Source organism: Stegastes partitus, unplaced genomic scaffold, assembly GCF_000690725.1.
Source record: "Stegastes partitus isolate 25-593 unplaced genomic scaffold, Stegastes_partitus-1.0.2 Scaffold333, whole genome shotgun sequence".
Taxonomy (NCBI): Eukaryota; Metazoa; Chordata; class Actinopteri; family Pomacentridae; genus Stegastes; species Stegastes partitus.
Genome location: NW_007578064.1, coordinates 570,579 through 594,001, shown reverse-complemented (window position 1 = coordinate 594,001; position 23,423 = coordinate 570,579). Strand labels below are relative to the sequence as shown.

Genomic DNA, 23,423 nt, shown 5'->3' with positions numbered 1-23,423 from the left:
GAAGTTCAGCATTAAGTTATAACAACATTATTCGCTCTTCTCTCAATGTCGCAATGTGGTGTTGTGTTCCTGGAACGACTCTTCATGCATAATGTGTTTGGCTTCTGTTTGCAGCTGAAACAAGTCCGATAATGTCAAATGTTCATCTGCAACAAGCCACTTTCCGAAGAGGCTAAACTCGACAATGATGTGACCAAATCAGATTTGTTTGTGAGTGTCTCCACACATCCCAACATGTCAGCAACTTGACGACAACGTGACCGATTCATTTGCTGCCACCATGCAGTCGCATTCACAGTTTGGTGTTTATAGGGCGTCTTATATGCAGTGTGTATTTTTCTTCTGTATTTGTAAAGGTCAGATTTGCATCCCTGCCTGAATCATGCATGACAAAGTAACACACAGCTCCCAGAAAAAATGCCTCAATGCATTAAACATATCACACCTAATCTTTTATGAAAGGGATGATTTCAGTAACTTGTCACACCTGTCATGCAGCATTTCCTTTGGATCTACTGATACATATTCTGAGCAAACCTGCAGATATGGGCTCATATGCTGCACTGTGAGGCACTCCGGTGTGAGTAGTGCACGGCATTCGTACTGCATTTTGCACACACAGCAGACATGTAAATGTATTTATTGTATAAGACATTTTTGACAGGTGTTCACTGTTAGAAAAATACAGCTTTGCATCAAAACATGTCAAAGATCCTGTATAACTGTCACCTACTCCTGCGCTGTTGTTCCGCTGAATGTCAGAATCACATGTTCTTGCATCTTTCTCAGTCAGTGTACAGTATGATCACAAGCTACCAAAGATTTAAGAACTGACTATTTATCGTACAAAATGAAAGACAGTTATGGCCAAACAATTGAATGCCAAAGACTATTCCTATTCTGCAGTTCAAACAAAATGCCCATTAAAAAAAATATATAGAAATTTAACACTAACAAACTAAATTTGCTGCTTTATCACGGCTTTGATCAATACACGCATATTGATACACAGAGAGCTCAGACTGCCATGAGAGAAAAAAGTTCAGTAATGACATTTAGGAATATTAAAGTAACAATCCTTAAGATGTTCATGTTGTAAAAACCCAATTTCAGCCACTGTTTACGGTCAGGGTGTTTTGTGCAATAGCCATTGAAGCAGTTTACAATCAATAATTACCTCTCCATATTGTAGTATTAACTGATCAAGGCGGGGTCGGCTGTTCCACGCTCGATTCAAATTGCCATTACACGCATGCACAGGCAGCAACGCATGCATGTGATCCAGCGTTACTGCTAGTAATTTTATTTCACTTTCAACATCCTCAGAGTTTACTGTTCACTCTCTTTACACTATATTACTGCTGCATGAAGTTCCTGTTAAGAGAACATTTCTTACTGCTGCTGCTGCCGCTTCACAATGAAAGTGCTCCACTGGCAAAATACGGGGGGAAGGCTTTTATCGTAAAGCAGTCAAAGGAAATTTGGAATAACTCTAACCGCAATCAATCATCAAAGATGCATCAGCAAAACAAGAAAATAGAATTTTGGTATTTCCTTGAGGGCAGATCAGTTTTTAAATATTGCAGGGAGTAATGGGTCAAACACAATGTGGCACACTGTTGGGTATAAAACCACTCCACACTCCACACTATGCTACATATAGTGGAGCATATAGTCAGGTCGTGGTTGTTCATGGCATGATTTAAAAATGCCAACTATTAATGACTTCTATGCTAAAAAATACTATGAGTTTGTTTGTGGATCCACCGTTTCCTCTGTCGTATTTCTGCAAACTGTTCAAGTAATGCTCGTTTTCCCACAGGACCTGTAGAATCAGAGCCGAGTCTCAACCCCACCTTGTCACACACCGCCGCTTTGGCATCATACTGTTTACCCTTTAGCAAAGTTTTTCAACTTAGTTTGATAGACGATGAACATTAGAAATAAACACCGTAAGCCTGTGGCCAAATATTCTCTGCTGGTGTCGTCTGCATTTGGTTAATATAGTGAAAGGGTGTATTTTAACCCAAACCGTGACCTTTTTTAACCAAATTCTGGGTGAAGACAAAAGTGGATAGAAAGCAAAAACAAAACTTTTTAAAGTCACACAACAGAAGGAAACTTAGTTAAAAAAAAAAAACCCACAATGGTCAAACACCAGTCGTGAATGTCCTGCAACCTGCACCATTATCATCCCTCCAAGCTCAGTGAGAGTCTCTTTTAAAGTGGAAAATCTCCTATACGTGTATCAGCGCTGAATATTGATGTGGATGGCACAAACGCCAAAGGACACACCTTGTACGTGTCTCTGAGACGCCCAGTGGCTTTGAAAAGATGCTTGTCTTTGACGTCCTGGGAATGAGAACAGGTTGAGCATTAACTCACAACAGATGTCGCCATATCAACCAGGACGGAAATCTTAAGGATTCTAACTTTAAGCCTCGTTAAATATCGAGTGGTAGGAGGCCACAGTAGACCACTGCAGGGATATCCATTGGAAACAACAGCTCAGCTCAACTGGAGAGGTAGGTAGAGACGGCTTTCTTGCACTCTGCATTATAACGCTAAATTTTGGCAGTAGTGTTTTTTCTTTCTTTTTTTTTTTTTCCAACAATACATACTATTTGAATAATTCAGATTATCAAGAAAAAATATATATAAATTCATTGCATTTCACAATTACAGTAACAGGTCAAAATGGATAAACAAAGTACAATCAGTTACAACAAAATAATCTCCATCATTAAAGTCATGCATCAGTGGAATATTGGTATATACATTCTTCAAAAGGTGTAGATGACCTATGTGCCACCTGACCAGTGTTGGTACTTGAAGAAGAGACCACAAGACAGTGTAAGCATACAGCTTACATATATATACTGAGAGTCTTGTTTTCTGGAAAGCACCCTTTTTCTGCCAGCTGAGCTTCCTGTTCCTGTTTTACTGAAATAAGAAAGGAAGAATGGGGACACAATGTGAATATGCAAGGATTTAGCGGCGTGCAGCGTCCAGTGCTGACAGTCTGTCTTTCTGCTGAATTACAATTTGATGTTGACAAATTCAAATATGACCTGCTGTCTTCTTCTTGCTGTTAACACAACATTAAACAGGATGCGCCCAGAGAATCACAGTATCCCAGCCTGACCCACCGAGGCAGTGAAGAGAGAGAGAGAAAGGGTAAAAAAAAAAAAAACTAACACATTACACTTCTTCTGAGTCACTGGGCATCTCTGTCTGTCCCCACACTGCATGGATGAATGCACCTGGGAAGACCTTGTCCCCTAATTTTATTTGTTGGATTGCAGCTGAACCCTGACTCATCTGGTACCACTCTTCTCTGCACAGGCACCATTTCACGCTATTTATAATTTAAACAAAGCCACTCTGTGTGTGTGTGTGTGTGTGTGTGTGTGGATATACAGTAAACACCTCTTTTGAAAGTCAATGATGTGTCCTCCTAGCATGTAACCAAACCAGGCAATATGAGAAACGTAGTTGGCAGGACGATATTACAATGTAGATGGCAGGGGTGTGAACTGTTGGTTCATTATTGGAATATTGACGTGAAATAAGCATTACGCAATGGTGTGTGTGTGTGTGTGTGTGTGTGTGTGTGTGTGCGTGCATGTTCACTTTAAAAAACCCCACATTCTCAGTGCCAGTGGAACCCTTGATTGCTGTGGACCCCAGATCCCAGAACAGCACAAAAAAGTAGAGACAAACAACACCAACAATGAACCAACAACAAATGGATTCCATTCACATTTCAATGGAATAGCGATCAGGGTCACTCTAGTGTGGCAGCCTTCCAGTGCCTGATCAAGACCTGGAAGAGAAACACACAACAAACAATACTTTTGTTAGAGGTGGATCTGTGACACTTAGGACTCAGTGACGGGTTTTAAAATCGGATTCTAATCGGAACTATGTCATAATAGTGCACTGTTCAAACTGTAAAGTAGTTAATTACCATCATCCTACAGTGAGGATTTCTTTCCTCTGTTCTTTTGCTTCCACTCCATGTCTGGCGCAATAGCACGCATTGTACTTTAATATTTTGCACCCTCAGTTGCATTTTGAGTAATAAATGTGCCATCATTTAACTGCGCTTAATTGCTGCGTCGTGTCAGTCTGTGCAGTGGATTGCTGTGACGGCGGCTGGACAACATCAGTCTACTCGTGTTTGCGCATTGTCCTAATATTGTTACGTGGTCGTTCCAGAATGGTTGAACAACAGCAGCGGCACAGCGCTTACAGCTGCAAACACAAAAAGCAGATCACAGAGATGACAGACGTATCCACCTTTTTTATTTGCCTCCCTGTGGTGGCTCATTTCATGACTTCAAATCGCCGACCAATCAGTGAGAGCATTTTTATTGGAACATTAGACTGCTTTTGTTGTTATTGTGAGCTTAAGTCACAATGTCAGGAACGCTTCTCCTTGTAATGACTGTTACAGAACGTTTGCCAACCTGCCTTGGTTATTGCTGCTACACAGGTGCCGTTTAACATTAAAATGGTGGCACATTTACCATTTGAAATTCACAGTAACGAATGATTGATTTCACCACCAGTTTAACCAGCTGTCTACTATAGTTTGATGTTACACAACGGTCCATCGTACTAAATGAAGACAGGCTGAAATGTTCCTCCTATATTGATGCAGACAGCAACAAGTGCCACTACTCACCTTAGTAATGTTTTCATCTGGTTCATAAACAGAAATATTGGTTCTTTTTCCAGACATGGTCCAATATTTCTTTACATCACTGACACTCTGTCCACTTTTTTTTGGTGTTCAATCACTTTGGGTTTGTTGTCGGACTTTACTCCCAACCCTACTGATGTTTCCCCAGAACAGAACCTTTTTCTGATGTTAATTCTAAAATAATCCTTTTTGTCCAACTTGTTTTAATGCGTTTTCTCTACTCATTAGCTCATGCTGTGGTCATATGAAGAATGCCTTTGGTGGAGAAATTCTCAGGTGGCCTACACAGTGTAACTATCAAGTGACCAGTGCCATGAATGCCTCTCTTTGGCGGCTGTATCTTTTTCATGCTCATTAATCTATAATTAGGACCTTCATGTATGATTAGTTTCTTAGATAAGGATTTTATAAGCGTGGGAGAGTTACACAAGTGCTTTATGCTTTGTCTGAATGTGTTCAAGTAGGAAGAAGGTTCCTTTTTTTTGTTTGTTTTTACAAAAGTGGCTTAATTAAAGAGGAAATTTTCATTGAAAGCAATAAAAATTGACTTATTCGCTCACTTGCTGGCTTCTTCTCAAGATTAAGTTGTTAAAGGCAGAATATATGTTGTACAAATTCAGACTGAAAGGTTCAAACCCATTATGGAAAAACCTTTAACACCTCCTTAAACAATATCTATTGTTTTCTGGTGCTGCCGAGCGGGTCGCTGGCATCAGTGGAGAAACGTCAGGAATGGTCAGATGAAAAACACAGATTTTCAGTTTAGTTTAAACAAACTAATTCCACATAAGACAGATAGGTTGTTCTGTTTACATAGACTGAATAAAAACAGCGCATGTTCAGGATTGGTTTTTGAGACAGAGACTGATGGGTCCATATTTCATCCACTGTGGCCTATAATAGAGTAGCTGAGGTAAGGCCGAGTCTTTATTGTAGCACCACATCTTGCTGTGAACATTACCCTATAGGGTAAGTCTAATTCTGCTGCCAAGATCAGCTTTCACACAGAGGGCCAAATACTACAGTGTAACCTCTATACATGCAGTCAGAAGGGCTGCTTGACTTACAGTGAGGTGAAAAGTAGAATTTAAACCTTTAGATTTGTAGAGTTTAATATTTCTGCTTCTATTTTGGAGAAGCTAGCACTTACTGGGAACTAATTTACCCTAATTCTGCACATAAAACATGACTCCAGTGTGGATCTTTGTTCATTATTACAGTAATCCTTTCTTAGAGTAGTGTTACAAGATGCACTTTCAGAATAAAACTTTGTGCTTGCGGCCTTCCTTCTGCAGCAGTTGGAGTTAAAGCTCCAGACACTGAACAGCCTGTTGTTTTGGAACGTGGCTAAAACCAGGGGTATTATACGGCTGGCAGAGTGAACAATCCTTGCAGTATTTTGAGCTGAAACTTAAAATGCGCATATCGCCGGCATGAGAGACTTACATTAACTTGTTAAAAAGAGTCGCGGTATGGAACCTTTTACTCCAGAAATGCTTTGTCTAACATATTTTTTAAGTGTTTGTTTCACCTCACCAGTGAACAAAGCCAGAGCACTTGAACCTCTTTATAGAAAGTCTTTTCAAGAGGATATGATGGTAATTCAGAGCGCAATGATACACTTCCTAATAGCGCTATTAGCAAGTTCAACACCCCTACATCTCCCTTTGAGGGAAAATATCAAAGTTTCAGAGGCTGTTAATCTTAACGGGAGAGTGAGAGCATAATTCATTAAATCATCAAATATTTCAGCCAGGAACCCATTAAGTCCACTAAGTACTTCAAAACACTGTGAGGCTCTTCAGATAACTGCATTTAGCCGCCACCCTGTCATGTGCTTCGGTGTAACTCAGCAGTGGGAAAACGACACAAACCGTGATTTACAGTTTGCCTCTCAGTTTGGAAAGCAGATTTCTAAGAACGTTTTAAATGAAACTATTAAATCAATTGTCGATGCTGTGACGACACATTCAGTCTTACTTACTGTGCTATCTTGCAGTTGGTTGTTGTGACAAAGCGTCCTGTGTAGTGAATGTTACACCTGACCACGTTGTTGGTAAAATCTGACTCCAGCACCAAGAACTTGGGATTGACCTGGAGCTGGAGATAAAAGAAAAGAGAAGAAACATGCATGAAGGCAAGTAGAATTGGCATTACCTCAAGTGAAAATCCGTTTAAATGAATAACTCTGAACATGTATAGATCTTTCCGTGTGGACATCTTGCAGCCATATTGACCAAATAAAATATGCATGAGTACAGACAATATGATGGATGGGAAACCGGTGGCACCGAGCCACGAGGAGCTGCAACCTGGAAAAAGTCCACATAACAAGGAACCTAAAAACTTTATGACCTGGATCAATTTGTTTTGGTGGCCTTGACCCGCTCTCACTCCACGGAATGTGACCTTGCGCTGTCCGCAAAACTAGCCATGTCCACGCACGTCAGAGTCTCACTTGACTCTTACCTTTAGTATGTAGTTTCCAGGTTTTATGTCGGTGATATCGATCCACTGGCAGTCAATATCCGCATTGTATGTATCGTAGCAGCCCGGGCTCAGACCCTGGAGGAACAGAGGGAAGGAGAGAGGCTCGTGAGGAATACTGATCCGGGTCGAAAACAACTCCATCGGTCAAAAAGTAAATGTAAGATCTTGTAATATATATATCAGCAAGTTAATAAATACACTATCCCTCTGTTAATGTAACAACAACTTATATTTCCTGGGGGCCACTTAAATTATTGTTGGAATTTTTGCTACAATTTTCACCACCATGTCAATCCTTGGATATGAATTCACTAAGCTGAATGGATTTTCGCAGTTGCAGTTGTCTATAACAGCATAACTTCAGTGGGTGGATATTGGCACGGTAAGCTAATAAAACATGAAGTAGAAGGCAGTGTATCAAGAGTATACCACCAAGTGAATATTGATTGCCGCAATCCCCGCTCGTGTTGCCGCGGTACCTGAGTGTGAGCGGTGCAGGCGTAACGCTTCAGATGACCAAAATCGCAGGTGGTGTCCTCCAGACAGAAGCTAGCCTTGTGTCCCTCGGCCACTTTACGGCCGCTGCTGACCTCGAGTAAATCATAGTGGCTGAACTCATCCATACTGTGGTAATGCCTGTCAGAACCAGCAAAAATCACAGGATGTAGTCAAAAGTGAAAGAAAAAAAACAAACAAACATCTTGGCTGTGCATCTGTTCTGAGTGTCTCATGCAAAAGCATCAAAGCAGAACTCACAGCCGCTTCATTAAAGTCGTTAAGCTGCTATTTGGTTTAAATTTTGGTGCAACTTTCCAGACAAACTGTGGATTTATAGACTGTATATTCAACTTCTTGACCTCAGCTGTTAACATTTTTGTAAGTGATGTTGCACCTTCACTGAACACTTCATAAATCATCAATGGATAATGGATACTAATTAATGACAACAGTAAAGTATTGCTGAAGCAAGGCATTAACACCCTAATGATGTATGAATGTTGTTAATTAGCTTGTACCAATCAGGGAGTTCAGAGGTGTTTGTCTGTGTGAGAGTGAGAATTGGTGTAGATGCGTTTACGTGTGTTTTGCACGTGTGGTTATTTCTATTCGTGCATGCACATGTCTGCGTGTGCATCTGTACATGTGTGTGTGTAAATCACAGTGCATTTGTGTGCTGCTTGCAATGTGTCTGTGTGTGTCTGCACAGCTTCAGCAGCTTATGAAGCATGGTTGCACATCACCGCCGATCATCACAACTGAAGTGGAATATGAACCAAGTGACTCTCAGTGAGTGACTCTGTCAGTGAGCTGCTGAAATCATCTGCAATATTAACTACTATATGACTTGGTCCTCTCCCAAATGTCAAAGTGACCCAGGATGCTATTCACTTTTACAAGCATCATGTGCAAATAATTGTGGTTTATGCTAGCGAGTGCATATTTGCATGGAGAACGATGACAACATAATTCCCGGCTGATGAGAAAAGCTCTATTTCTGGTCATTATTTTGATGGATTTATGCGCAGCAACAACAGAGTCATTAAAACACACACATATATGAAGTAGTTATAAAAATATACATCATCATTCCCTCTATTTCCATTTTTGCGGTTTCTGTTTGTTTTGTTTTCCCACATTCACAAATGTAATGTGTTTCCCGTGTACTTGTGTGTGCGCGTCAGAATAGTTCTATTTTCGAGAATAGAATCACTGCTCTGTACCACCGATGCCGAGCTTGGTTTGTCTGGGAGACACTTTTGCAAAATGATACGAGGCCAGGAGCCAGCTAATAAGCAAGCAATAGGTTTATCTGATTAAACTGATGTGTATAAATTCATTAATAAATTATTTATTTTCAAATTAGTTGTGCAGTAGTTAGCACTGTCACCTTACAGCGAGCCTTTTGTTGCAGTTCGCATGTTCTTGCTGTGTCTGCTTGGTTATTCTCCAGCTGCTCTGGTCCCGTCTCAGACCTGCAGGTAGGTTAACTGGTGGTTCTACATTGTTTCAACATGTGAGTTTAAATGTGCATGGCTGTCTCTTTGTGCTACTGGGACTGGAGACCTGTCCAGTGTGAACCCCGTTTCTTACCCAGTGTACAAAAAAGGTCAGGGGCAACGGGGCAGCATGGTTAAATTGTACACTACCGGACTTAAACACGTCTTAAAGTGTAATGTGTAGTAATTGTAATGTTTTCTTTTCATCATTGCTGAGTTCCTTAATTGCTCTATACAGTACACTAAAGTGGTGTTGACTTTAGTTGTTACCGGTGAGGTAAGCACTGGATCTCTTACAGTCAGACAAAGTCAGACTATATAAATATTGCCCTTTCGCCTTACTTCATGGCCCATGTTTCAACACAGCAACAGCTTTTACTGGAACAGTCATTAAAGATTGAAGGATGACTTGGAAGGGAAAGTGGGTACTTTCCACTGATGGAGCAAGTGACCATTCAAGGACTCATTTTTTCCATAGGAGAGGCAACCAATTAGGAGCTGCTCTCAGGTAGAAACCTGTCTGTTCTTATCTGAGGCTGAACACTATCTTTATTGTAACTCTGGGCATAAATTACTCTTGTCTCTGTTGACACACAAATATTCATGACTGTGTCTGTTTATGGGCTTATTTTATTGGGGGCACACGGGTACACATCGCAGTCTGAGCAACGCATGTGTGAGTACACACATTTGTGTATAAAATGAGGAGGGAACTTGAGGGCCTGGAAGGCTGAAACACAGTCTTTGTTTGTGTTCCTGAAACTGGCATTCATTTCAGTGGCAGTCTTGAGATGATTATCTGCAGTTTATGTGTGTATGTGTGAGAGAAACAGAAAGAAAGAGTGCAGGAAGCAGAGAAAAAAAAAAAGATTGAGAGTGGGAGGAGCTGGACAACGAGGTGCCTGGAAGGGTCCCCTGCCTCCTCGGATTCCTGGATCCCCTCAAAGACTATGTCAACTATAGAGAATGTAATGCTGGAAGGACACATGGGGGATTTAACAAGAATAGCTTGTAATCGTAACGTACAAAACATTCCAATCCTTCTTCATAGTTGTGAGTCATTTTCCACTTGTGTTGCAACAAACAAGACTTTGAGGTTTTTTTTTTTCGGATCATAGCTTAGATTGTAAAACACAGGGGACTACAGTAGGGTCTTTGAGAACCTTTTGGCGATGGCCTGACATTTGCCTGTCCAAATGTCCAAGCACCTACACAAATATTTATCTGTGGCTTCATAAAGTTGTCGCATATGGGAGTGAGATAAAAAAAAATTAAATCAGTTGAAGAACTATTATTAACTTCACACCAAACACTTTTAATGACTTCCCATGCTTCCCACACTGACTGGCATAAAAAAAAAGTTCTACGTGGAATTCTTTGTCCTAATTTGTATTAAAAACATACAGAATTCCAACATTTTCACAGCCCACAATACTCAGGAGGATTCTGTTCCCTTCCCTTCTTTTGATACTTCGGAATAAAAGATAGGAGTGAATGTAATGAAAAGCAAAACTGTCAACTACATAGCTTATTTGACAAAAATGTAGGGCAGGAAAGTTTATTGTGAGAATCTGGGCTAGACATTTTCTTCCCCTAAAGAGATTTCTTTGTCACCAAAAACTCTGTCCCAGTAACCCACATCCACGCCATGATACTTTAGCAGCTGTGTGATCTGGTGTCACAGATTGACAGGAGAAATTGATTGATTTGTCATTCTGATCACACAGCCAGTGGAATGATTGCCTTGGCTTTCTGCCTCCTGGGAACCACTGTGTAAATGTAGGCTGATGTCAAGCTGCAACAACACTGCCAATCTCCTAACGGTCCGGTCAACATTCCTCCAAGATGAGAATAGTAAAGGAGAGCCTGGTTCTAGCGTCAGTGGGTGGACACGTTAAAACCGAGATAAAAGCCAGCCAGCCTGCACGGAATAAAGTATAATGTCAGAGAACAATAATGGTACCACCTCATCATCAGTCCCCCGAGACGTTTCATCTGAGCCACCAGTGGTTTGCTAAGTCAACTCAAATCGGTGCACAGAGAAAGATAGAACAGGAGAACTGTTTGTATTGTCCTGGTATCTAATGAACTCCACCGGTTTAAGCCTTTCTCCTCCGTGGCCAGGAAACTGAAATACATGTATACTTTGTCAGTCAGTCTTGTCCTTTGTTGCAATGTGACTCACATTTTGCACACAACACAGAGCACATAGGACACCGTGACAATCAAGGCACGTGATTTGTTGTTTTCTGAATTGGATATACAGTCCTACAGTCATTAGTGAGACTTGTATGTCTACAAAGTGTTTTCCAGCAATTGACACGGTAGTAAGATAAATCTACTGGAAAACATAGAGGTTACTTTAATGTAATATGTGCTGCTGCTTTGGTTGTTTCATAAAAAGTACATTTTAATTTGATATGACTCTTATTTTGGTTTCTTAATTGTCTTCATTCCATTGGTAAAAACAAGCAAGACAAAAGAGTATTAGCTATTGTTGCTGTTGTTATTATTGGTATCGTTTAGATGGCCACACATAAAAAGGACAAATTCTGATCTTTTGAATCAAAGCTGAAATAATTAAAGGTCCCATATTGTGACCTTTCTCAGGAAGTTAATGAAAATTTCCATGTCTTCAGAATGCATCACGTACGGTGGGTTTGTCAGACAATGGTGCGATTGTAAAATCAGTAGCTTAGCGGTGCAGACGGGCATCTTGGAAATGGCTCTGATGTGACATGAAGTCTTAATGTGCTGTATTTCAGTCACTACATCATACACAGTCTGTCGTCTGACACAGATACAAAAATATGTACATGAGAACAGTTGAATTAGGAATTTGTCTGTATTAAAATGCAATATATGTGAGCACACAGAGCAGGAGAGAAGCCAACAGGTGTAAACACTGCCCAAGCTTCAGTTGCATTGAAATACAACAGGCAACACGAAAACACAGCAACTCATCCAGTCACTGTTCATTGGCTTCAAATAGTAACTTCATGTACTCGCATGCTGGGAGTACATGAAGTCACTCTTGTGTTCACTCTTGCAGCCAACAGCAGAACATTGTGTGGCTTTGTTCTTGTTGGAGACATTTTAGAGTTTTGCAGAAGCAGCTCGAGGAAGTAACTAAACCTTGTGGACTGCGAGGCAGCTGCTCTTTCTGAATGGCTCACTTTGGAAGCAGCGGGCGGCGAGGGGGACAGGGTTATACAAAGTTTGAGCAAGATAACTAATGGTTCCTCAGTTGGAATGTTGCGGCTGAGTAAAATTCTTTACTGACTTGTAAAGGTGGGAGAGCGTCTATTTGTGGGGGTGGCTCGAGAAACGGCAGAAGTGAACGTCTTCATATCTTAAAGGCTTTTACTTACACCTGCAGGTTTATAACAACCACAAAAATTGGATTTTTACAATATGGGACCTTAAACCTATTGTGTTGGTACACTATCCTGGAGAGTCCCATCTAAGGCAACAATGAGGATGCAGTTGAAAGAAAAAACTGAAACGGGGAAAAAGCATTTCCACAACCAGCAGCCCATCCCACTTCAGAACTGTATAGAGGCATTAGTCAGGCTGGCTCAGGGAATCATTGATCATTTGTGCAGACATTAGTAAAAAAAGAAAGAAATACATGTATTAAATGTTTGCTAACCAGGTTTCTAGCAGCTGATAATATGGCAAGCATAGCATGATTAGCTGACCGAGTGAAGTCTGCGACGTATTAAGGACTTACTGATGACAGCTGTGCCATTCCCAGGTATGACGTGGCCGGTTAGGCATGAAGTCGGCCGTGCCCTTGTTCTTCACCCTCTGTGGGAACCGCAGCAAGACCCTTACATCATAGTCACTGGCCTCGGCGCCATAGGCAGAGCTGAATGGCAAACATACATGAAGATAAAAAATGATGAGGGGAACTGCCCAAGTCGTTGCAAAAAGAATGTCGGCATGTCTGTTTCTCATAACTAAGACAAGGGGGGGAGAAAAAAGTGCAGAGCTGGAAGGCTTCGAGGCAGGAGCATATCTACTAAATAATTCATTCTACAGATTACAACCATCTCTCCAAACACAGAGTTTCAACATGGGGAGAGGGAACAGGGCGAGGTATACACTCTGTTGCACGATTCACTTTTTTGTGTGAAAAAAGGAGGCACAACCTCGAGTTCACAATACCACTGAAGATCTAAGCCATTCATCTTGTGACTGTTGTTGACATTGGAGTGTATGGCAAATTACAACAGCCCATCTGTGGGTGATTGCTGCAAACTCAGGCAGGATATGAAAGGGCTTTGAGGGATGGTTGTGCTTGTGATGGGAAGAGGGCAAATAGAGCAGCCACAGGGACAACACACTTCCATCATTTCAATGGTGTCCTTAGTGCAGAGGCAGTCAAAGAGCCCCGGCCCGAGGCTCAGGGGATGCTTTCCACCAGCACAGAGAAATGAAAAGACAGGCTGTATCCCCGAAGGTGACCAGGATTTAGTTCACATAACTTGTGCTGTTTGTCAACTTTTTTTTTTTTCATTATTTCTTTCTGATATTATTGCACAGAAGAATAGAATCCTGAAGGCAAAGCTAGAATTTTGGTTCACTTGCTGGTTAATGCTGCCCAAAGGAAGCAGCTCATAAAGAATGTTTGTAATAATTAACATTTTGTTGTTAATCCAACAGGTACAACCTGGACAGGACTCAAGCCAACGACAGGGTTGAAAAAAGGCAACACAATTTATTGTTTTCAATAGAAAAAACTCCAGTGACAAGCAAAGCAATATATGACTTCAAGTGAAGGACATCCTGAATTGGATTTACCTTGACAGACACTTTTCCTCGGCAGCACAGCGCAGAGAATACATGTGGGCTCTCTGGATATACGTGGACGCCTGGACATAGTTGGGATCAGGAACGAGGTCAGGCAAACCTGAAATGAAGGACAGACATCATCATGCTTCCACTTATCCAATATCGCACAACCTTACAACAGTAATTTGCTCACAAGCGTGCTCCAAATTTTGAAAACAAAGGGGATAGTTACCGCTACACCTTATCTGAACAATGCCACTTTGTGTAGTTTAAGCTGCCAACATGCATTAATGGTGCTGCAATTGCAATTTCATATTCCATAAGTAATCCAAATGTCAGCACTGTCAATGTGCTTATTCGCACATTTGTCATCATTTTTTATGACCCGGTAAATATGGTGGTGCTGATGGAGGATGTGATGGGCAGCAATTCGGCGACAGGGCCCGCAGTTCAAGACTGGGTCACCCTAGAGAGACCCACTGGCCACTAATTACCGTGCATTCCAGATTATTATCATGGCTTTCTAATGAGACACTTTTGCTCCACAGGCCTCTCAGACGGGGGTTAGTACAGGGTGAGAGAGCACAAGGGTTACAATTGGATCTCTTGTGTGCAAAATCCCCAAATCAAAAAGGAAATGTAGAACCATTCTTGCGATACACTGACTTTCAGTGTTGCTTACTTCTGGCTTCTTACTAAATGCACCTTGTTATTACAGGACAAAAATTACACCAATAACTGCTTGCCTTCTTGGCTAATGTGATGTGATCCTCCATGGCACCGGTCTTAACATGAACGTGTCACTTCAGCTTAACCTTTAACATAATAAACAGACCGGCCATATCTGCTGGGGACGAAGCTAAACTTGGAAATATGTGAGCTACAGTACCACAGAGGGGCTTATTGCAATGCAGCCTGTGTTTTTAATACTTTGGTTTCTGCAAACAAGTGACAGAGATGAAGAGATATAGAAAGGCAAAGGTACACAGAGATACAGCAGGAGAGCCAGACAGAGACATAGAGAGGGAGAATGTATGTGCCAGGGCAAAACAACAGTGATCTCACACTGCTGCTGTTTTTTAAGTGGGACACTGACCACGTCTGTCAGAATACCTGAGGAAAGACAAAGAAAAAGCAGGCATGACTTGTCAGAGTGAATGTCTGCCTGTCCTGTTCACAGCAAAGGCCATAGCAGCAAGGGTTTCTGCCTTATCACCTCTCTCTGTTTAGCTCACAGAGGCCAGACACACTTTAATATGAGCTTGTTCAAACAACACAAAGTCAAACCGTCTGACCTCTGAGCCTGGAACTTTAAATAAAATCACAAAAAATTAAAAGCAACCTGTAATTTGTGTTGCAGTACGCAGCATTAACTGGAAGAGTAAGAAAACAGAACCACTGGGAAAAATCTTTTGATTTTGGACGAGGATGAAGGCCTTCAGTTACAGCCTGTTTAAGGAAACCAGATAGAAAGTTTCCTATTTTATATTTGCTCACTATTTAACATCCAGGTGAGTCTTTCCTCTCCTGCTACAAGTTTAAATAAGGGCTTTCCCTTTGTGGGTGCTGTGTAAACATCCCATCCGACATCTCTCTCCGAGGCAGACATACAGGACAGGGGGGAAGCTTCCTGGGGCAGACCATGTAAACACTGTAAACCAGTGTGAAACACAGAGGTTTTCCAACAGCACTCTCAGACCCATTTTTTTCTCCTCACCCTAGGAAGGCTTTGTTCTCTGCCCTCTAATCTTTTGAAATGTGAAAGTGGGTCTCTTTCAGAGGGATAAAGTGTATTGAGAAGCCAAAGCTGATCGGCTCTCAACAGCATGTGACAAAGCCACACATTACACCCTAAGTGGGGCATGGAGAAAAGAAACTGAATCTTGCCAGGCTTTTTATACCATCTAATATAGCGTAATAAAAGACATGAGGGCTCCATTTCTAGATATTCCCATGTTAAGGCTGTTAGCTGCAGACAGATTAGAACACTTGAAATTCAGTGAGCTCATTTTAAAATGGAAAATCAAAAATCACAACAGCATCTGCTGATTAACTCCACATTCACCGCTTCCTTCGTCAGTTCATTTGTACCTACTACTTTCTCTCGCAATAAATGTCCGATGTATTTCCATGATTATCAACCAGCATACTTTTGGTGGTCAGTTGATATATTACAGATTTATTTCAGCAAAACTGAGGCTTTACAACCTTCTTTTAGGGAAAGATATAGTGGTAAAACTAAGGAGCAAAATAACTGCAGTGGTGCCTTAATGAATTAATCTATGCCAATTACGGTGTAATTATTCTCACCTATGACTGCTGGTGGCTTTGTAGGGGGAATATATGAACGGTGGGAGGAATGACAATGTGCTGCAAAGGGTACATTTAGGACAGTTTTTCAGACTTTTCACAGTTCATTAAAAATAATTCAGCGTTCACAAAATCACCGCAACGCCGAGGCTTCGAAAGTAGAAGGCACTCAGAGGCTACACAGTGCAGCTGAGTTTCTTTCCTGCAGTGCTCACACAGAGCAAACTCCCCCCAGTCAATCAGTTTGGTTGATCCCCTTGAATACAGTTTGGAAATCAGACTGATTTTTGATCAGAATCTGCTCTTTGTCGGTTTCTAAGGTTGAAGAACACCCCGTCCAGGTCTGGGTATTAGAAATGATGTTGTTTGCCATGGCTTGAGGTCCTTGTTCTTTAAAGAACTCAAGTTCTTTACCATCAAAATGACCTTAATAACTAATATGAAAAGCAATGGGGTTAGTAGTAGTAGTGGTGGTAGTTCTGACGCTGTCTTCGTTCATGGTCTGCTGTCACTAGTGTCTCCTTGTAGCTTTGTCTACAGGTTACGTCCTAAATACTGTGATCCTCGAAACAACTTTATCAGACCAACCTGATAGGGGTTGTGCACTAAAATCAGTTTTAAACATAGTAATTGTACTTATCTATCATTTTTGTTGCTATTGGCAATGCTGACCACTCATACCAGCCCTATCTGTAGCTATGCCTGTGTAGATTCTCAGTCATCCTGGTCATGGTAATTCTAGGAGCTTCAGAAGAAATCAACTGACTTCTCCTTTTGGTTCTTCAAGACGTTTCATCTTCATCCATGTGGCGTCTTCCGTTCTTACTGACTTATGGGGAGCCAGCCACTTTGAACTGAACTCAGTTAAACCTGAAGAAGCCTCTTGGATGAAGGTGACACGTCTTCTGAAGCTCTTAGGGTTCCTATTTGTGATTACGTCTATTGTTATACACTGATCCTGGTAGAGCACAGAGGATTAGACAGATTGAATTTATTTGTAATTCTTAATGGGGAGCCTTGCCATTGAAATAGATATTTATTTTGAAATATAACTGTGTCTTCTGTGCTTTACTGCTTCTGACATCACCCAGCATTGCATTTAAGAATTGGCAGTATAAATACACTTGTCTTCTGATGTCACTTTTAACTAAATTTTAAATGTATAGATCACAATAGTTACTGCGATACTGTAACAGCTTAATGCCTCGCTGTGAAGCAGTGCAATAAAAACGTCAGCTTTTTAACAGCTCCCAATGGCTGAATCTTTATCACAATGATTACTGAGAGCACTAAGGCATCTGCACACATGTTGGCTTTTCGTGCTGCAGAAATGGCTCCCAGCTCTAGAATGTCTAATGAATGATCGTTGCAATGCACAAAGCACCGCTGGAGAGACTGCTGCACAGTACGGCTGGTTATTGAGTAAAACAAAAAAAAAATGATAAACCTGCATTAAGTGTCTAAGAATCTTGTTGAAAGTCCTCCTCTCCTCTCGGCTCAGAGCAGGCACAGCTTCCAGAACGTAGACACACATGTTGTTTGCATTTAGCTTCACCCCCCTCAACATTAACACTAAGCTCAAGAGAAACGTCTTCCTCCCTACAGCACAGTTATGAAAATGATCAATTGCTAAAAACAGTCAAAAATGCTGCAATGCCAAATAAATATGTAAAGGCAACGTGCTGCATGCTTTGACACTCCTCATTCTTCCCCCCCAAGAACTCTGACTAAATATTTATTTGATTTCCTGTAGCTGAAGCAATGGACCCCATGTGTTACAGGGACTTTCCACAGTCTCCCTCCCCCTCAGGGAGGGGTGAAGTACTGTATCTCCCTCCCTCGTTTCCCCCCTCTCCTGCCATCAACCCCTCGAGGCAGCCACCAACACCCCCCCTGTCACCAGCCCCCGTATGAGGTCACAACCACTTTCACCAAACTCCGCACGCCTCATGAGAACCAGTCGACTTTCTTGTAGCCTCGAACACACCGCACAGCAACACAGTGGTTCTTGTGTGTGCTCATTGGCAGGGTTTGCTCAGCACCTGGTTTCAATAACCGCACAAGTGGGAAAAGATGAACCTTGTGTCCACTTTGCTTTGTTTGTAAACTGAAAAAAGAGGCACAATTTTAAACAGCTGCTTCATTCTGATGACTTCAGATTTCTGACAAACATGAAAGAAGAATATTGGAAAAAAAAAACAACATGACATGAGTACATAAGGTGTACTTGGGCATTCTGCTCCCCTGGGTTTTACATATTTCAAATTCATACGTGCAGCAACAGCAGAGATCAGATGGCAAGCTTTTCTTTCTTTCTTCTTTTTTTTTTTTTGCTTTAGAGACAGAAATACCATGGATGGAGGCCCACAAGTGAACACGTGCCCTGCTTCTACTGAAAATGTGAAATATTTTAAGTGCTTCAGGATTTCCATAAAAAACAAGCACATGGCTCCAAATTTGCATCTGCTGCTGTTCCACTCATGTGTCTCAGCCTCTTCTAATATTATCAATACTTGTTAAAATAATGTCCTCACCAACAAGATACTTTAGGTTATTTCACAAATAAGCCCTCCTCCTAAAAAAAACAACAACAAACATTTACTGTACCTCTCTGTTCTGGTCGGTACACACTCCCAGCATTCAGACTGGGATTCTCAAGCGCAGAGTTTGGAGAGCTCCTGCCTGGGGGAATGGGCTGCAAGAAGGGAGGCTGGGGCCTTCCAAATGGAGGGAACTGCTCATACTGAGGGCTCCTGACTGGTGTTTGACTGGCAGCTCCCGATCTGTCCACTATTATGGGAGGGGCCGGGTTGGCATTGGCGATGGGGGCCACAGGAGCAGACTCTTCATTGTAGAGGCTGTGGGTGTATCTGTGGTCCAAACCATCTGCAAACGGCGGCTGGGCAGCACGTGCAGGGACCACAGGAACCGCAGGATTGGGCCCGTAGCCATAGGACTGGTAATAGCGGAAGCCTTCATCAGTGAAGTCAGAAGGAGAGCCTGGGAGCACTGGGGCCACACCACCTCCATATCCACCTCCCGTATACCCCCGTCCAACACCATACCCTCCTCCACCGCCGTAGCCTCCACCGAGGACGGGCTGAAAGGGAGGCTCGTAGCTCCTGACTGGTGCTTCCACAAAAGTAGGGTCGTAAGGTACTGGCTGGAATTGAGGCTGTTGGGGAAATGGGAACTGTGGGTAGGCTGGTACATTATATGACGATGAAGAAAAGGATGAGGATGATGACGTCGATGAAGAGGACGAGCCTGTGGATGGGCGGAAACGACCGGTAGAGGATCCCTGGAACTGGCTGCTGCCTGTGCTGCCTGCGGTTTGTCTCCAGTTATCAGGCACTTGCCCAAAGCCGAAAGGATGCCTTGCCTGGCCACGGACAGTGTCAGAGGATCCTCTTGATGGAGCCTGTCTGCGGACATTGCCTCCCTGAGGTCTGCGGGAAGAGCGTGAACGAGTATCTGCCACAACCACTCTGGGACCTCTGTCCTGGGCCCCCGTCCCAGCAGGGACATATTCAGCTCCACTGTTCAGCAGGCTAAACACCCGACCGTTGTTCTCCCACTGAATCACCTGCCTCCAAGGAGTGGCAGAGCTGTCCTGTCCTTGCCCTTGCCCCTGCCCTTGCCCCTGCCCCTGCCTCTGTCCCTGCCTCTGGCTTTGCCCCTGAGACTGTGTGGCAACCTGAGCATGCCCTGAGCCCAGCAGGATGAATACCAAACATGCCACAACAATAGGCAACATACTGGCTCCAAATTTGCCACAGCTCATCACAAAAGAAAAAACTCTGCCAGTCCACCAGCAGCTCAAACTCAAACCACCTGTAGCTCTGTCAATAAAACATGTGTATCCTCTTCCCGTGGGTACAGCTTTGGTGTGAGTGTTGAGAGAGATGCAGGGTTGAAAAGCAAGCCTGTCGTTGAGTGCATCTGCAGGTCTTCACTGCCAGCAGTAGAGGAGCTTGAATGTGCATTCAGGAGCAATCACACACCCAGGAGAGTGAAAGTAGGCTTCAGAAGACCCACTCGTGGTGTTACCGTCTGCTACTGCTGTGAGAATATGTCCTGACTTCTTGTCGATCTGCTGGCTCGTCTGTCAGTAGACTGAGCATTGCTCTCTGCCTTCTGGAAAGAAGTGTCTGTGCACTGCACGACTGCAAGCTTCTATTTGCCTGATTGCTTACAATGGGCTGTGAAAAAATCTCAAACTTTTTTTCTTTTTTTTTTCTTTTTTTTTAAGGAGAGGTCCCACATGGCCCTAGTGCTAGTGATGTTTCCTGGCCTACAGCAGCCAAAGCTCCATGAGGCTTCCAGAGTCAACATTACCATCTGCAAAGGCATTCAGACATACTGTATAACACATCTCACTTTCAATGGCTCGAATTCTTTTCTCATCTTGTAAAAGCATAGATAGGGACAACATGACCTTGATTTTTCTGCAGGTGTTTCAAAGGCTTGTTGTGTTCTCGCTTTGCCTTTAAAACTTTGGAAAATGCAACAACCTTGAACAGATGGTAAATTGCCTAATGTTTAACAGGGGCATCTTGTCACAGAGAACCGCTGATGCAATCCACTCCACACAATACAAAACAAAACATTAAAAAAAAGCTCTTTTTTTAAAACTGGATCCTACTGTAGCATAAAGAGCAGCTGAGCAGTGATTTTGAGTGGCATTTCCATAAACAATGAGCATGAAATACTGCCTGGTAACATGCAATATGACCTCATATGAATGAAATAATGCCCCCCCCCCTTCAACACAGTTCTCTATTTACGTGGTGGTTCTGTATACCCCACCCTAAGAAATATCAAACTGAGGTCAATTAGGACAGTGTTCAAAACCCTCCACCCACCAAACACACACACCCACACACACATCCTCTCCCCTCCACCCCTCATTCCCCCCTTTGCTACTTGTAGTACACTGAATGCACAAAAGACACGCACACGGTACACGCTGAGCTCCCCCTGCAAGCCACAGCGGTGCGTATCTGTTGTCTGTGAATACTTTCAAAGCGCTGTTGCACTCCGAGACCCTCATTTACACAAATGTTCTCAGAGACAAGTCATTAGTAAACACGTTCATCTGGGATTTCAAACCGCCTGGTTACCGCTCGCCTCGATAGAGTGAATGCAGAGAGGATCAGATTTCCCCTTGTTATCAAAGTCAGCAGTTTGTGAGTATTTTCCTTGGCATGGCTTTCAGGGGCAATGGCCACAGTGTGCCACAGACCAAAGAAAGGACAACAGTTTTTCTTTTTTTTTTCATGGTTGTAACAGTCAACATTCACTTGCCTCTCAAACAGGATCCTGAAAAACAAGTTAATGTCAATATGAAGTGCAAAGAGCAGCTTCGTTGCGATCGTTTCAGGGAAACGGTTGAGAATGCAGCAGAGCGCATCAACACGGACATGATATCATTCTTATATATATATACACATCTGGCTCTACAGACATGGAGCGCTCCATCACACTGCTGCACAACGACTCATTTATAAAAGCGGGACACATTCGTGACCGAGGCTTCGGTTCTTTAACAACTCTACATTGTATTTTGCTTCCATTTGAACAATTTTGAAATGCCTATTTAAGAAGTTGCATCACAGAAACAGTCATTTACATTTTGTGCAACTTGTGTTCATACAAAATATGATAGAAACTTTCATCCTTTGATAAGAATTTCTGAGATTAATAAAACTATATATTCAGAATTTCAAGTACACCACCACGAGCATCTTTTCCACCAGTGTTGCGATGTGACAGGCTCGTTTATTATATCCTCAGAGTGTATATATTTTTACTTTGATACCTTATGAGGGGATTTTTGCTTCAAAGTGGCACAAAATGGAGAAATTCCTTGTGGAAGGATGGTGTCAGATTCTTCTGAGCTCACACTGTCCCACTTTGTCTAGTACTTTTTAAAGACAAAATTCTTTTGGTCTTTCGGATCACCCCCTTGTTTTATTATGGCTTCAATTTGTGCTACATGCCCTTAGACTTTATTTTGGTCATATTAAGCTTAAGGGTTTTTTTTCTTCCTTAATTACAGATTGATCCCAGGGGATTTTCTTTGGAGACAGAAATTGCTGCTTTAAAAAAAGGCAGACCAGCAGAGAGCCTCAATGCCTTGAAAGTCTGTCAATGAAACATTCCACAGAGATTAGTCTAAGTTGTGAGGCAAGGTTGGTTGTTTTTGTGTGACTGCTGTGTGCGTCTGGTGTCTGCTGGAAACACCATGTACCCTGTGAAGTACGGTGAAAGAGCGCATTGATCTCAGTGACTATGCAGCACAGGAGGAAAGCCCAGGGAGCAGGCATCCCGCTGAGAGCAACCTTTAGCTGCACAGAATCAGAGCCAGGGATGCTCTTATATACTTAGAACTTCATCCTCTGAGTCGATGTATGTAGATACATGTGATGGTGCAACAAACTTCACATCAGCCTTAAACAAACTAAAATTGTACTAATATTGCTGTCTGGTCCTGTGTTTTATGGTGGAAAAGTCAAATCTACTGCGCGATAGTGAATCTTCACTTGAAACCATGTACCAAGCACAGACTGTGATCAAACTGACAAATGTTTCGCTGCTAATTTTTAAAATTAGGCCAGATAGGACTCTTTCTGTCAAAAGAACTGCCTGTTCTCCACAGAGACCGGTTTTGTGCAGTGAAGATTTTATACTAATTTTGATAGCTGACATCACAAGATCACATAAGGAGATCTCATAATTATGAGGGGGGGAAAAAAACACTCTTTTTCTAACAAGAGAAAAAAAACTTTTAACTTTGCAGCTGTCAGATGTTGCAAGACTTGCATTTTGCAATATACTTATTTGATACTTCCTCATTCCTAAAGGGAATATACAAATAAAAGACAGATGAAAAACATAGGGAAAAACTACAAAAGTCGTATTGGCTGCCGTGGTAGAACATCCGCTTGCCTTTGCATACCTCACATACCCTGTGTTTGTGCTAAAGGATTTTAGAATGGAACAATGCAGCAACGGTTCAGCAAACATGTTGTTACCATTGAAGACTTTTGTGACGGCTAAAATTGTGCATTCAATGTCAGACATGATGATAAAACCACTTCCTGAAGTCGGATGAGAAT

General features: G+C 42.2%; 1 protein-coding gene across 1 annotated transcript; it reads right to left on the bottom strand.

Annotated features, from left to right (window-relative positions):
* Window positions 1-623: 623 nt before the first annotated feature.
* loxl1 (lysyl oxidase-like 1) lies at window positions 624-20,487 on the bottom strand. The gene is made up of 7 exons (XM_008283936.1): window positions 18,910-20,487; window positions 14,002-14,110; window positions 12,929-13,066; window positions 7,678-7,834; window positions 7,178-7,273; window positions 6,693-6,808; window positions 624-3,826 (listed from the first exon to the last, which is right to left on the bottom strand). The coding sequence occupies exons 1-7, from the start codon at window positions 20,084-20,086 to the stop codon at window positions 3,820-3,822; spliced, it is 1,800 nt and encodes a 599-aa protein (XP_008282158.1). The 5' UTR covers window positions 20,087-20,487; the 3' UTR covers window positions 624-3,819.
* Between the last annotated feature and the right edge of the window lie 2,936 nt (window positions 20,488-23,423).

Bases quoted from the DNA above. Each gene is read 5' to 3' on its own strand.
- loxl1 (XM_008283936.1), bottom strand. From the start codon at position 20,086: ATGAGCTGTGGCAAATTTGGAGCCAGTATGTTGCCTATTGTTGTGGCA. The intron at 13,067-14,001 runs GTAAATCCAATT...TTTGCCATTCAG, and splicing joins GAGGAAAAGTGTCTGTCAAG to CTCTGCCTATGGCGCCGAGG. The intron at 7,274-7,677 runs GTACCGCGGCAA...CTGTTCCTCCAG, and splicing joins CCTGCACCGCTCACACTCAG to GGTCTGAGCCCGGGCTGCTA.